We start from the raw sequence: 15,575 nt of genomic DNA on the forward strand, positions 1-15,575 counted from the left end.
AAGAGAGAGGGAGAGGGAGGGTGAGACAAGAGAAGGAAGAAGGAGAGGAAAAAAAATCTGCTAAGTACTATAAATATTGATTTTTGGAGCGGGTGTAGGAACGACTATTTTTGAGTAACCCTTTCCTACACCCGCTCCTAAATTTAAAATGACATCGTTTCTTTTGACGAACATGCTTAAAAAATTATTCCTATTTAGTAATTGTGTCAAATGCCCGTTCCAAAAGAACAAAATGATGTCGTTTCTGTATGTTATTATGCAAACCGTTCCTAAGTATAACAAATCGTTCTTAGTTGTGTCTCAAATTTGATTTCCCAAAAAATTAAGAAAAAAAAAATATAGAAAAAAACCATCCCAGACATGTTAATGATCAGAAAAAAGTAGAGCAACAAGTAATTAAGGCAATGGAAAGCATATAATATTACGAATAAAATTTGGCAACTGTTCAAAGGATCAAGAATATTTGTACATACAGAGTTGTTAGTTTTACGTAGATATAAAGAACATCTTATACTGTTGTATTGGATCGCGTAATCAGACCGTTAAAATTTTAATCGGACCGTTGGATATTATCAAATCAACAAAATACTATATTCGATGATATTTCTGACATTTTTTTTGTATGGACCCAAGACATCATATTTGATACAATCAACAATGTTAAAAAACGATGCAACTATCAATCAAATCATTTGATTTTAGATCGGACCGCTAGAAATGTTGACATATGGTAAGTGTTGTTATACATTAAAATTTAGTATTAATCAGGATTTCGAATGTAGAGATATCGTAATCGAGAACAAAACGATCAAGTTGTGGTCATCCGTAGGTATGGATTCAAAAACTCATGTAGGACGGCCAATGAAAATTTTTTAGAAACCAATTTATCCAAACACTTAGTAACGGGTATAGGAAAATTCAAATTTAGGAACGGTTAAAAAATATTAAACCATTCCTAATTTAATTTTCCCTCCAATTTTCTATTTGGTGCGTACTAATTTCTTTGGAACATACTTAGGAACGGTGAAATTTAGTCGCCCGTTCCTAAGTTTCAAATTTCCTTCTCTTTTTAGAACACCAGCCAGATATACGAATGGTTTTACGAACACTCTAGCAGTTCTGGACCGTTCCAAAGTATAAAAATTTATACGTATGAACGGTCTGGGGACGATTCTGAAAAACTTGACCGTGCCTAAACTTCGAATTTTCCTCTCTTTTCAATATATCAGCCAACTATAGGAACGGTTTTAGGACCGGTCTAGCATTTCAGGACCGTTCCAAGGTCTAAAAATGTCATACGTAGGACGGTCATGGAACGGTTCTAGAAATCACTACCATGCCAAATTAAAAAAATATTTTTTTTGGGTATTCAATATAAGTAACATTTAGGAACGGTTGTATGAACGGTTCGTCAATTCTTGACCGTTCCAAAAATTAAAATTAAATTTGAAAGTTATACTTCTATAACTTTCAAAATTAAGTTTAAACTTGCACTATCGACACTGTTTTTCGGCACTTCTCTGGATGATCTCTTACATAATTTCTTCTCGACCACTAATAATTCTTCATCAACTCTAACCATAGTCCCATTTTCATAATTAATATTGTCCAATAACAATTGTAAGTTGCATGCACAATAATTGTGATAAAAAATAATCTAAAAGAATTGAATTTATTTAAAATAAATATAAATTGAATTAGTATCCTAATTTTGAAGGTAAAATCTAGTATAGGTAAACAGTAATCTTAAAGACAGGATCTTTTAGATAAACACAAATTCAATGTTTAATTTAATATGAGAATTTTTTCTTACAATTAAATATTCAACATTTTCAGAAATTAATAGTTGGTCAATATAAACTTAATTGCAGTCAACTATCATTTTGCTATATATATAGATAAGTAATTTGAATTAAAGATTATTATATAAAATAAGAATATATTCAATACAAATATATATATATTTTCTGCTAACACAATATTAAAAAATAAAGTAAGAAAAAAAATTAAAAACCACGCTTCATAATTATTTGAGTTTTCATTTTCAATTTTATATAAATTTTCATTTGAAATGATAATAGATTTGGATTAGTTAATGAATTGTGTTTTATAATGAATTGTGGTGTTAAATCAATATAATTCTAATGAGAATACATATAAATAAAGGATAATCACATTCTCCTTCCCTGAAGTTTGGTGTAATTACATGTAGACTCCCTGTGGTATGAAAAATTACATCTACCACCCCTGAAGTTTACATTCGTCTAATAAATAAGTCCTCCAGTCAAAATTTACTGAATTTGCTGAAAACTAAAAGAAAATTGATATTTACCCTTATAACGGTGAAGATATACCTCCCCGCATTCATTAACGCGTGAAGACGTGTGAAGGTAATTTGGTCATTGAAAGATTTATCTGACTTACTATAAGTTAGTAATAAGTTAATATATAATTTTTTTTCAAATTTTTTAATTAATATCAACAAATTCGATAAATTTCGACTAATGAAGTGATTTATTTATTCGACATATTCAAACCCCATAAGTGGTAAATGTACTTTTTCAAACCATGCAAGACCTACGTATACTTTCACCAAATTTCAAGGTAGGAAAGTATAATTATCCCCATAAACAAACATGGTTTTATTTTAATTAATATTTTAAAAATTAAAAACTGAAAATGAAAACACAAACGAAGAACGGCTGTGTTTGGATTCGTATCTTTGCATTTTTCGAGACAAGATAAAACACACTCAATATTTATTTTGTGTTTTTACACCTTATCTGCGTGTTTTTCTATTTTTCAACTTTTTATATATAATATATATACATAATATAAAACAGACATGATTTGACAATAGATAGTAATTTTTGTCTCCCAAAAATACAACATTAAACATAAAATATTTATATATATGCATTTTTATATATAAAAATATATATAATTTTACAATGAACAGTGATTTTTGTGTCCCAAATCTCAACAATAAACCTACACCACTTATTTTAAAATATTTTAAATTTTTGTCTGTTCAAAATGTACACATTACGTTGCAGTTGACTTAGTTGACTATTATAACAATTTACTCGCTTGATGTATTCAACCAATGGGATGATGAAACGAGTGCTAATCCTTTACATCATCCACATCGGATAAAGAGCCCAGCTTTGATCGAATTTCAAATCAGTTTTCTAAGCATCAACAAGTCAATCTCGGCCCTCAATCTTGATCCCTCAAACCCCCTTAGATCGAAGGTTGTCTTTCATTTCAAGCTCACCATTTTCTAGTTTAACAAATTTGAAGAATATTCGCATCATCCCATGTAAATCCGCGGCGAAGAATCTGAGAAGAAAGATTATTGATGTTTTCTTAAAACGGGTGTTTCGCATTAAAGATCAGATATTGGAAACGAATTTTTGGAGTGTGGAAGGGCACAGCATCAATGGCTTCACCCCGTAAGTACCACCACAATCAAGAGTTCTTGGAATGTTTTTCTTATCGTCATTCTTGTATTACTACACAGTGATGTATGTAGGTATCACATTTTCATGCATATGAATGTGCTCGTCTGCATGTGTGTATGTGTGTTCTTTTTCTTTAAGCATGTGCAAGGATGCAGGATGGTGTTGCGTGCGGTGGGAGCTGGGGGTGAGAGTGGTGGAGTTGTGTTTAGGTGTTCTGTTTTGAAGATTTGGGATCTGTGTTTTGGGATCTGGGTTTTGTGGGTTTTAGATGGATTTGAGGTTCTTTAATGTTTTCTGATTAATCAGTAATGGTACTCAGTTTAGTTTAGTGGAAAATTTGCTGGATAATTGTTGCTTCTGTTGATGATTTTGTTTTTACCTGTGATATGGAACGCGGTTTCGTCTTCTCATTCAACTAAATGACTTTGATTTTTGGACATAATTATTTGACTGTTGTCTGGTGGGGAAATTTTGAGCATGGCTATCAATTTGTATGTATTACTCTTCGATACATTAAGTTTGAAAGAGGCTCAGCATAGACAAAAGTTTTCTTTACGGCTTATTCCCGCCACAAAACCAGAAGCTATTACAAACAAACAAAAGGGTGATTGGGTTGAACTTCCTACTTAATGTAGAGTTAGAAAGATTCAATATCTTTGTAGTTCTTCACCAACCATGAGTCTTTAAGCTTGAATCTCTGGTGTCCTTATTCTTGTTTTTACCTGGTGACCTGTTCACATAGTTTACTCCTGTAAATATTAGTCATGATATTTGGAATAACATCAGCTAACGTACAAAAGTTCATTCATCATGGTTATATGCCACAATTTAATGCTGAAGAGTCTTGCCAACTCAAGTGAATTCCCAATGCAAAATTGTGTAAAATCTTTGGCAATCCTTTGCAGGTCTTGTTCCTTTCGTGCTTCTACTACTTTTTGTTGGATGTTCTGCAAGAGCTCTTTACCCACTCCCTAGCAGGAGAAATGATAGAAACAGACGACCACTCCAGACATTTCGTGCATATAACGTTGCACATCGTGGTTCAAATGGCGAACTTCCTGAAGAAACTAGTGCTGCATACATGGTAGGCTATTCAATGCTACACTCAAAACATCTGGGCCTGCTATTTCTATCCAACACTATGTCTGCAAAACTTCCTTCTCATCATAAGAATCATGTTCAATTGCATCCATCACTGTATTGAATAAATTACTTTATCCAGCATTCTTGGCATACTGGTTCAATAGTTGATATAGGAAGGTAAGAGTCAAAAGGATTTTGTGAAGAGCACGTTTTTCATCATACCAAGATTGGCTTTAAAGTTGATTTTCTCTGTATACCAACTTCGCAATTAATCTATATATGAAATGTGGACTTCGCAGAGAGCTATTGATGAAGGTGCTGATTTCATAGAATCAGATATCTTGGCCTCCAAAGACGGTGTTCTCATATGCTTCCATGATGTAAACCTTGATGATACAACAAATATAGCCAATCACACGGAATTTTTAGACCGAAAGAGGACCTATGAGGTTCAAGGGGCCAATATTACTGGCTATTTCACAGGTAAAATAATAAAAGGGAACAAGAGATATTACATGTGTTCACGGTTATTACTTAGAATTTTAGTAGTCTTCCAAATGATTATTTTTGCTTTTCCTCCCACTATTAGATTTCTTGTCAGACATTTTTTTGAACTGGATGATTTCATGTGCTTCAAATCACACCCCAAAACCCTGGCTGGCTGCAGTAGCACTTCTTAGTTCTTACTGCTGTGGTCCATGAATCTGTTCAAGCAATATAGAGGGCCATTCTTCCTATAAATTATCCATATATTGCTTGACCTTTTTGTTTTTGGGACCATTGATGTGAATTGTTATTGCATGCAGTTGATTTCACGCTAGAGGAGTTAAAGTCACTACGGGTGAAGCAGAGATACTCTTTCCGGGACCAACAGTACAATGGTTAGTACTTGAATTTTATTGCTTCTTTAATGGATGAAACTATCTAGACAGACGACAGGTTAATCATTTGGTTTGTTTTTATCTCTTATTAATTGTGCTAGCTAGTGGTTTGTTCTTTATGCTTTGCTTTTTTACTTAACATCTTTGCAAATGTAGGAAAAAAAAAAACTTAACTGTTCTGATGAACTGATTTAGCACATTAAGGGCAACCTTGCGTGCAATGTTTCATATATCTTGCCCGACTCTTTCTGGAGCCCTATAAGAAAGGACTTTTCTGCTTTCTTTCTTGAGCTAAAGCACAAGAAAGAAAAGGAATTCTATTGAAATTCCAAGGTATGAAACCAGGAAGGACATTGTTGAATGCTCACCTGGTCTAGGGCCAAGGGTCCAATTTCTTGCCTCTCGAAAGGTCTTTTTATCCTCGAACCGATGTGTATTTCGAGTGTTTAAACTAATTTCTACTGGACAAGAGAGATACAAGCTTACTAACTGCTCAGAGAAGCCTATAGTGAGTGTTATATGCAACGCAATTTCTGGCACATCACACATATCCATCTGTCAAGATTTTCTTAGAGGATTTTAACATATGAATATATCAGAGAGGAATACTCAGATACATCTGCAGCTTAAAATGACTCCAATGACTAGAAGATTAATCCGACTTCTGAAATAACACCAATTCTAGAAATGGTTGGTTCTGGATCTTTTACATCTGAAAACAATAGCATATAAAAGTAGAGATGCAGCCTACCAAGGACCCTGGAGAAATGAGTGCTTCACCAATTAACATATATTGTTTTAATATGTGAATTAGATATCATTATTTCTCGTTGACCAGGTGGCATTTAAAATCAACTTTGAATTCAAACTTAATTTAGATTTCTGTTCAAACCAGCACTGGTTACACATGGTGTCTTTCACATCTAGCCTTAGAGCTAATTAAAGATTGTTTATGTTGCTGGAGGAGAGTCTTGGTTTTTGGAATTACTCAACTTCAGGGAATATGGTCCTGTCGTTAAATGAAAGTCTAGACAACTGAAGTGGAAAATGCACTTCAATAGAACATTGAAATGGCAGGAACAATATTCTCACCGGTTCTTGACACATCTGCGAGTGAAGAGTAAAACCTAAATGGAAAGTTCAAGGAGCTAACAGTACAATTCTGAGCAATCGTATCACAAAAGATTGTTTCCTTTGGCTTAATGCTTAATAATGAAAACGAGAGGCATTTGCTCTGGTTTTGTTGATAGAGTTGTCTTGCATTTCATTTGGTTTAAGATGAGGTCCTATTCTGTCTCGTTTTGTAATTCCTTGGTTTCTCTCGAATACCAACAAAATTTATCTTCAAACTGTTTTTTCCTGCATACTTCTCTTAATTTTACTCTTCCCACTACTGGTAATATGCTTTCAAACACATAATTGCCTTCAGCCTGGATTGTACGCCATGGAGACTATTTGCATGTACATGTTGCTAGTACCTAAGGATATTGATCTTAGCATCTCAAATCTCATGTGTGCTTAGACTATTGTGTGCCTCTAGGTATAATTTCTTTTGATTGGGTAATGGTTGCTGCCTCCATTTGTCATTATTATTTGTTATCATATTCAGCCCATCTCTTTCTGCCTTCAGTGGCTAAGCATGATTGGTCTTGCTTCTCAGATGTGTTGGATGCGTCTTTCTGTGAAATCTGTACCCTTGTTTTGACCTCTTCTCTACAAAGACTAATGGAGATGAACTTAGCTGCAATATTATTTCTACCATTCACTGCCGAGTTGGATACACTGGGATGTTAAAGGAAAAGGAAGCCATTTTTGTTCACGAAGCCTTTAATTTCTATTTATGATGCAGGAAAGTTTTCCATCATTACATTTGAAGAGTTTATTTCAATCGCTCTGGATGCACCCAGAGTTGTAGGAATATATCCAGAGATAAAGAATCCAGTATTCATCAATCAACGTGTGAGTTCCTTATGCTCTTCTTGCTGCAAACGTGATTCAAGAAAGTATTTTACATTGAAAAGGATATCATGGAAACAGAATATTTCAGTACTGATTGTTTTATGATACAAACCTTATTCTATCTTCCACATATTTACTTTTCTTTCAACAGGTAAAGTGGTCCAATGGTAAGAAATTTGAGGACATATTTGTTGAGACACTCAAGAAGTATGGATACGAAGGTTCTTACTTGTCAAAGAAGTGGCTGAAACAACCTGCTTTTATTCAGTCATTCGCCCCAACATCTCTTACGTACATATCAAACCAGACTGACCTGCCCAAGATTTTTCTAATTGATGATACGACGGTACCAACTCAAGATACAAATCAGGTTTAGCCCTTTATCCTTCTTCTTTAGGGAAAATGCATGCACCTCCTTTCTATGCGGTCATGATAGTTCTCATCCTTGTCTCTAAAGGTTTAGATTTTTGACAAGAATTCTTCTCTGACTCTTTGGTTGTGAGATTCTGATAAAAGTTAGGTGCAAGATAAACACCCTCATTCTATCGATACTATTTTGATTGGCCTGGAATATTGCATGAGAGTTGAAAACGTGAAACCTTTGACTTTGCCCTGAAAATAATGGTTGAGAATTAGTGGTTTTAACGGTTTACATTCATGGGATTTGCTTATTGTCAGTATTAGAGGAAATTCTCCGCACTTGTCAGAATTTTGAGCCTCACATCTTAGTGTGTGCTCTGGTTATTTATACAAATTTCCATTCTGACACTAACAATGTTACACGAATAATTGATTGTATCAGTCATTTTGGGAGATCACTTCAGATCATTACCTCGACTATATCAAAGAGTATGTTATGGGAATTGGACCCTGGAAGGATAACCTGGTTACTTCTTCAAATAATTATCTACAAACCCCCACCGATCTTGTAGCCAGAGCCCATGCACATAACCTTCAGGTACTCAAACTTTTACAGTTCTATGAAATATCTGCAATTAAGTATGATCATATATAGTTAGTAGAGCTTGGCTTAACCATTTTGCATTTGTTTACTATGTAATTTGCATCACACAATGAACCAATTGCATGGCACACTTCCTACTTTACATGCACTGGACATGGCTATTTTGAACCCAACTATAAGCTGTCATTCATCATTTGAAGGATTCATAAACTCTTCTTGATGTGATATCAATCAATTGTGGCTTAGTCAAGAAGCATCATATGCAATCTGCTATAACTATACACTTGGAGAGACCATCAAAGTGGCTGCCTCCAAATAAATATTGACGCTACACTTTCATTTTCTTCTTTCTGTTATTTATAATGAGTCCGTTGTAGTAAATACTGATATGGGGAGTTCTTACAAGTTACATTCATCTTATTCTTATCTGGTTGCATCGGTTTTCTAATATGAAATTCAGGAATTAGTACTTTTGCACTTCTCTCAGAAATCATAGACGATGCATCCCTCTTTCTGCTCTTCTGCTTATGTGCCTACTTCAAAAGATGTTACATTTCTTTGTGGTTAATCATTTATCACAAGCATGAAAGAATGTTTTCAAGATCTTGAACACACCATGACATTTTGTTTTTTATCCAGGTGCACCCTTACACCTTCCGAAATGAGAATCAGTTTTTGCACTTCAACTTCAGTCAAGACCCTTATAAAGAATACGATTATTGGATAAACAAAATAGGGGTTGATGGGCTCTTCACAGACTTCACCGGGAGCTTCCACCAATATCAGGAATGGACTTCCCCATTCTCATCTAGTGAGAAAGATGCATATAATCTTCTCGACAAGATTGTTGCGATGATCTCAAAGTTCAAGCACAGTTAGTGTTATTCTTCAGTTAGTTGGACTTATTACTAGACTCAGGCTCACAGAAATTTGCCTTGTTCCATATATTTCTGTTTTATACCCAAAGATGTGCCTTCAAGAATCCTTCAAGATCGGACGAATCGAACTGGTTTTCTGCTGGGGGTGATTTGGGGTAGAATAACTGAACTTTGGTTGTAGAGAATGAGGAAATAATTTTGCTTATGTTTTTCTGAAGACATTTCTGTGGATCGCAGTGTACATAGGAGTTTAATGCATTGGCTTTGCCTTTTCTCCTCTAAGCCCAAATCTTGACCTTTATATGGTAACGGTGACATGAATGCTGCACTATGTTTAATTCTTGTTTAAGATGTGGGTCATTCTCAGATGTTCTCACAGACAGACAAGAATATTTCCCTTACTATTGTGTGCAGCTTAAGCTGGCTTGTTTTAGCATTGAGTGCTAGCTGGTAATTCCCTCACGGTTTAGGCAAAGTATGGCATCAGACTGTTGCTCAAGGGCTGTGCAGCCTTTTCTTTAGGTTGATTTACTTTGGTTCTATATGTTCTACTGTGATTTTCTTCTAAAACTGAATACATGAATACATTGCAATATGTTTACGGCCAAAATTATAAAATTTAGGAAGAGAACAAATACAAAACAATTGAGAGAAAGAAAAAAAACTGACTAATCATTATTTCTTTCATGTAGAATTAATTTAATTACTTTATACTCCTCAGCCTTAATAATTATAAAGTAAATTGTAGGCTTTCTGATTAAATTACAAAAGTTAGTCTTAAAAGATTCCACATTAACGAAAACTTCAAATTACCTCCTTAAAGTTAGATATAAAACAATTACCTCCCTACTTCTCAGCAAATTAGCAATCTGACATGTTAAACAAAATAATTTGTTATTTACCCAAACAAAATTGAAAGAACAAGCATGATTGCTCTGCACTGGTTAATGATCATTCATGAAAGATTTCTACAGAATGAATGCAAAGGTCCTATTGAACTGATCAAAATCAATTAACATATATTACAAGCACTGTTGACAGTATCCTATTCAGTAGATCATCAAGCCCTGGATAAACAAAATTCTGTCTCAGATACAGCCCCATAACCCAAAAACATGTACTATCCAACTATTTAGAAACTCTCATCTTTGATATTTCTTCAACCAAATACTTGGATTCAGTTGCATAATCAATGGGGGAAACAGCCCTGATGGTTATCCTCTGCTTCTTCTCATTATTGTACTCATGCGGAGTAACGCTAACTCGGAAAAGGTGAGGAACCCATGTAGCTTCCTTCAGCTTAGCTTGATAAGCACTATCTCCATCCTGAAAACACCGAAAGTAACAAAGGAAATTAGCATATATACTGATGGAGCATTGAGCAATTCTGTTGAAATGGAGTTTGTGTGCTGACCTGAGACTTTAAGTCGTTTAGTTCATCTGCTGAGCATCCAATTATTTTCTCTGCTTGTTCATTGAAAACTGATAGATATGCTTCGCCACTTGCATCAGAAACTTTAACTGCCATTATATATCTGTAGCAGAACAAGAGAACGGATTCAGTATATTTATAAACAAGTTGATGGATAGCTGAAAGTAAATGGAATATTTCCAAGTTACAGACCTCAAACTGCAATTATCTTCGTTCTTCTGGCACCCTTCACACCAGTAGCCAGACCCAACAGCTTCAGTAACCTTCTTGTTACATGTTTTGCATGCCCGGTACCACACTGCTTGATCAGGTTTAATGTAGCTAATGTATGCCTTAATGCAGAAAAATACAGGCTGTGAAGAAACAAACTCATGTCAGGCTCACAGCAACAAATTCATGTTAGGCTGGTAATGAGAGCCAATGAATTTGGCTATTTCAACATTGCAGTTGCATTTACAATAGATATTTTACCCATATTCTATATGTTTTGACTTGAGTTTAATAGCTTCCTGCCATTAAATTGATGATACATATATGGTGCAATAGTACATAATGTACCTTGTCCTCTCCCAGGGATGGGTTACTGGTGATATGAGCTAGGGAGACTCTGTCAGAGTACATAGATCTAGTTCCACTTTGCGTAGAGGGGCTTAAACCAGAACCTATAGCAGCCAAAGCAGTGTCTTTGCCTTCAGAATCATACCTATGTACAGTTGCAACCATAAGAACATATAGATTAGAAGTGTTAACAAGTGGAGAAGAGGTAAGGAACAGATTATGTTGAAACAAATATTTCTTACCAAGATTTCAACTTTTTGGCTTCTGGGGTGTCTGGATTTACTACTACAATGCTTTTGCTCAGTGCTGATAGTGATACCCCTGAATCAAAGACTCACATTGTTCAGCTCCCAACATTGGTAATATAAAAAATTCATCCATGACATGTAACATATTACTTTCATTACCCTGAAAATCACCAACTTTAAGGGACTTTATTGCAACTACAGGAGATTTATCAGCCATATCAAGCAGTTCTTGTCCTATGCTTGTGGCAAGATCATTCCACAGAGACACCACAACAGTTTTTTTCCTGTAATCATGTGTAATAGTGTAAGGTATGGCATGCAATCAAACTTAAAAATGCAAAACAAGAGATGGATGACATACGTCTCATCAGCAATGGTAATATCACGTTTTGGAATAGTCTCATTGTTGATTTTCCTTCTAATACTCATAGTAGGAGATACGCTCTGAACAACCCCAATAACATCTGTAATAGTCAAAGCACCCACGTTATGCTGCCGAGGGATAGGGAATCCAGTACTACTAAGTAAACGAAAAGAAGCCTCTTACCCACAAGTTCCCTTCCATTGACATAAGGACCTAGCTCATCAATCGGGACAAAATTGAATTTTGTTTCAGGAATAAACGTTGCCTCATTACGGGCTTCCTCAACTTCAGAATTTTCATTTAAGGTCATTTCATAATCATTTTGTACTGTCTTGAATTGCTTGTTTGCTACTTTCAGAGTTCCCTTTGATATGTAATAGACCTTCCCCATCTGGAATTTATCAAAGAACTTCCTTGCAGCCTCGTTGAACATTGTTGCTTGTATTTGTGTCCCCTGCCAACAAAATTCAACAACAACTTAGCTACTGCATCAAACTAATAAATATATGTTTTCAACATTTCATGAGCCCAACTTTTCACTCACATCTTCATCAGTCAACTCTACATTGAACACACAGCCTTCTCCTCTGGCATTCTTGTAAGTCCGCATGTTTCCTTTGCTCGTGACCCGAACTTTTATTGTCCAGATTCCTTGATAAGGATTCAAGGAAACAAGTGGATGGATTCTTCGAGTCATTGCCATTCTTGCAGCAGGTGCCATGCTGTCACCAGTCAAAAGGTCTTTGAGACTCAAATATAAAAACTACCACCAATTGTCTATACATTAACCTTAATACCCTTGTAACAAGTTACAATTAGCAAACTAGAAAATGGATAAGTAATAAAACTTACTTTCCATGTTGTTCGTGAACTATTTGAGCAGCAGATTTAGCAACAACTTCTTCCTTTGGCTTCAGAACAATACCCTCAGTTTTCACCTCACTCCCAACATCCATTTCCTGCTTTTGCTTCAACACTATCCCACTTCTCTCGGTTTTCACCTCAGCCTTGTACTCTGCCTCAAGCGCAGGAGACACAGCCTCACACTTTGATACTATCAAGAACCTGAAGTAAATAGGGAACGTTTCACCGTCAGATAAAATCTTAATTATCATCAACAAATACAAGTAACCAAAAAAGAAAATTAAGCATAAGTGTAAAAAAAAACTTACTTCTCATTCTTTGTTGGGATGTCATTGAGGGTGTAGTCAAGAACCCGAATCAGACCCAAATTCTGTATGTTCCCAGATGTTACTTCAGACGACAAAGCCGATTGCAACAGAGCCCTCACCTTCAGTTTCCCATCACTCGCCATGAACCTGTAAAAGTTTCAAGAACCTTTTTTACAAATTCAATGTCTTTGACCCCAATCTTTGTCTCTATATAAATTATTTCTAAAGAACACATGAAACAGATACTCAAGTAATCAGTCAATCATAACAAATTGCATCCTTGCAGTTTGATTTGTTCACCCATCAATCATAGGATAACTCATGAATCAGGTCTCAGTCTTTCAGGAAACAATTCAATCACTTCATCTTACCCCAGATCTTGCCTTTATGCACTCTCCCACAACTTTTCTCGGGCTTAAAACTTCTTTACATAAATATTTACACAAAACCCCATATTTGAACCAGTTTATATTAGTTCATAAACCAATCTCTGAATCTACAAAAGAACAATAAGAAGAACACATACATGTACTTGTTGCCGGTGGGCTTGAGATCGAGCACTTGGACAATGATTTCCGGCAAATCTGAAGAAGAATCGGGATATGGGTTCTCTAGAATAAACGAAATCGCATCTGGGCTCACTGCTTTCGCCATTTTTTTTCCCCTTCACCCTTTCACTCTCGATAATTTAGAGTAGAAGAAAAGAGAAGACACCCAAATCCGGCTCCGTTTGGAAAATGAAGGAAAAGTGATAGGGATGGAGTGGGGATGAAGGGAACTAAGGAGCTTTTGTATATGCATAAATTGGGCGCGGAGATTTTTGGAGGGCTTTTCTTAAAGTTCTCTGATGGGAAGCGGGAATTTTCGTTCCGATTGGGGGTTTTCGATTTCGCGGAGGAAGTTTTGGCGCCATTTCGCGGAGTTTGACTTGTTTTCCTCTCTGAGCAAGGTGGGCGCCAAATGTTTTCTGTAATTTGCGCCAAATGTTTTCTGTAATTTCACTTTGGCCCCCAGAGTTCTAATAATTATTATTGGACCACAAAACTTTGGGGGAAAGAAGGCCATATGCTTTTTGTAGGTAGTACATGGACCTAAATGAAACGTATTAATTTTAGAAGTATGTAAATGCAACCTTTCGTCCTACGTTCTAGGGATGAAATTGGGTTATTTATTTTTATTATTATTAAAAAAAAATTATAAGAATATAATTTATATAAAATATATAATAAAATTATGTCAAATCATGGATGTGATCCACGACTCGACTAAAAAAATATTTTGTTTTAAAGAAACTGGGGTGGATAATAAGATGTCAAACAATTTTTTTTTGTTTAGTTTTTTTTATAAATTAATTATATTTAATTAATTTTTAACAATATAATAAAATTAAAAAATTCTTAATGTTAAAATTGTATAATTATAATTTCAAACAATTTGTTAAAAAGTTTTACAGTAAAAATGCAAATATAAAAAAATGTCCACACGTCCCACAATTGCGTCTGTGGCGTTAACGCTAAAGTCTTCTTATTTTCTCGCTATATTTTGCATTGGCTCATTTTGTGCCACATTATCAATGTCCAATCGACTTGATGTTGTTGCTAAACTAGATTCCACATTATCACTATATGTACTGAATGATGGAAATGGAATTAGCGAAATGTTGTATCCTGATGGATATGATTAGTTAATGCCAAGGCTAAGGTCAATATATACGTGTGAAGAATAATCTTCTGTATGGGTTGGCATATATGGACTCGATTTAAACCAATCATCTTATGGCGGTAGCATGGCATGTAGTGATCTTGAGGCGGTTGAGCACGTAGTAATCTTGAGGTGTATACATGGTAGAAGGACCAGCTATATCCACCCCAACATCATGACGTTCAACTAAACTAATAGATATTCGACTATAACTTCTTCTTTGCCTAGGGGATGTGGTGAGAGCATTATCTGATGGCCTAGTAATTTGTTGTGGCTAATGGGTTATGACTTTCTTTATAATTTGTAACTCGTATTCGAATCTGTTCACAAATTGACTATACCCTTCAATATTTAGCGGATTGACACAAAGCTTCAAGGACATTTACCTCTTCTACCCAAATACATGGGAGCTTTCCAAAAAATTTAATTTAGGAACTATTATTGAATGGGAACACAAAGCCTTCCAACCGTCAACTGGTACATATGTGATAGGATACGTCTTTTGGGGGTTCAAACCCTATATCGATGGGTTACAATATTGTCGCAAACTTATTAGTTTATATATGATCCATATATACACAAAGTACAAGCGCAAAATATTAATTGATGTTGTCATGGATGGAAATCAACAGGTATTCCTTCTTGCTCTTGCAATTGTCAATGAAAAATCCTAATCATCTTGAAAGTGATTTCTTACACAATTGAGCAAACATGTTATACGAGGGCAGCGTGGGATGTGCCTTATTTCTGACCATCCTCCCGGTATCATTAAAGCAGTAGGTGAAAGTTTGGATTCTATGCCACATCACGGTGTACTGGTGTTGCTTGAGGCATATGTATTCTAATTTCAACAGTCGTTACAAAAATGTCT

The 15,575-nt window shown here is 35.2% G+C and overlaps 2 protein-coding genes across 2 annotated transcripts; one reads left to right on the forward strand and one right to left on the reverse strand.

Moving 5' to 3' along the window:
- On the forward strand, window positions 3,129-9,518 carry LOC105157999 (glycerophosphodiester phosphodiesterase GDPD6). Its single transcript, XM_011074586.2, has 8 exons — window positions 3,129-3,455; window positions 4,370-4,548; window positions 4,847-5,030; window positions 5,354-5,428; window positions 7,278-7,387; window positions 7,539-7,757; window positions 8,190-8,345; window positions 8,991-9,518. The coding sequence occupies exons 1-8, from the start codon at window positions 3,443-3,445 to the stop codon at window positions 9,228-9,230; spliced, it is 1,176 nt and encodes a 391-aa protein (XP_011072888.1). The 5' UTR covers window positions 3,129-3,442; the 3' UTR covers window positions 9,231-9,518.
- Window positions 10,203-13,843, reverse strand: LOC105158000 (replication protein A 70 kDa DNA-binding subunit B). The gene is made up of 12 exons (XM_011074587.2): window positions 13,530-13,843; window positions 13,004-13,150; window positions 12,684-12,896; window positions 12,376-12,553; window positions 12,015-12,285; window positions 11,829-11,931; window positions 11,627-11,751; window positions 11,462-11,540; window positions 11,220-11,364; window positions 10,854-11,014; window positions 10,644-10,764; window positions 10,203-10,555 (listed from the first exon to the last, which is right to left on the reverse strand). The coding sequence occupies exons 1-12, from the start codon at window positions 13,655-13,657 to the stop codon at window positions 10,358-10,360; spliced, it is 1,869 nt and encodes a 622-aa protein (XP_011072889.1). The 5' UTR covers window positions 13,658-13,843; the 3' UTR covers window positions 10,203-10,357.

The sequence above is a fragment of the Sesamum indicum genome, linkage group LG3, assembly GCF_000512975.1.
Source record: "Sesamum indicum cultivar Zhongzhi No. 13 linkage group LG3, S_indicum_v1.0, whole genome shotgun sequence".
In the NCBI taxonomy this organism is placed as follows: Eukaryota; Viridiplantae; Streptophyta; class Magnoliopsida; order Lamiales; family Pedaliaceae; genus Sesamum; species Sesamum indicum.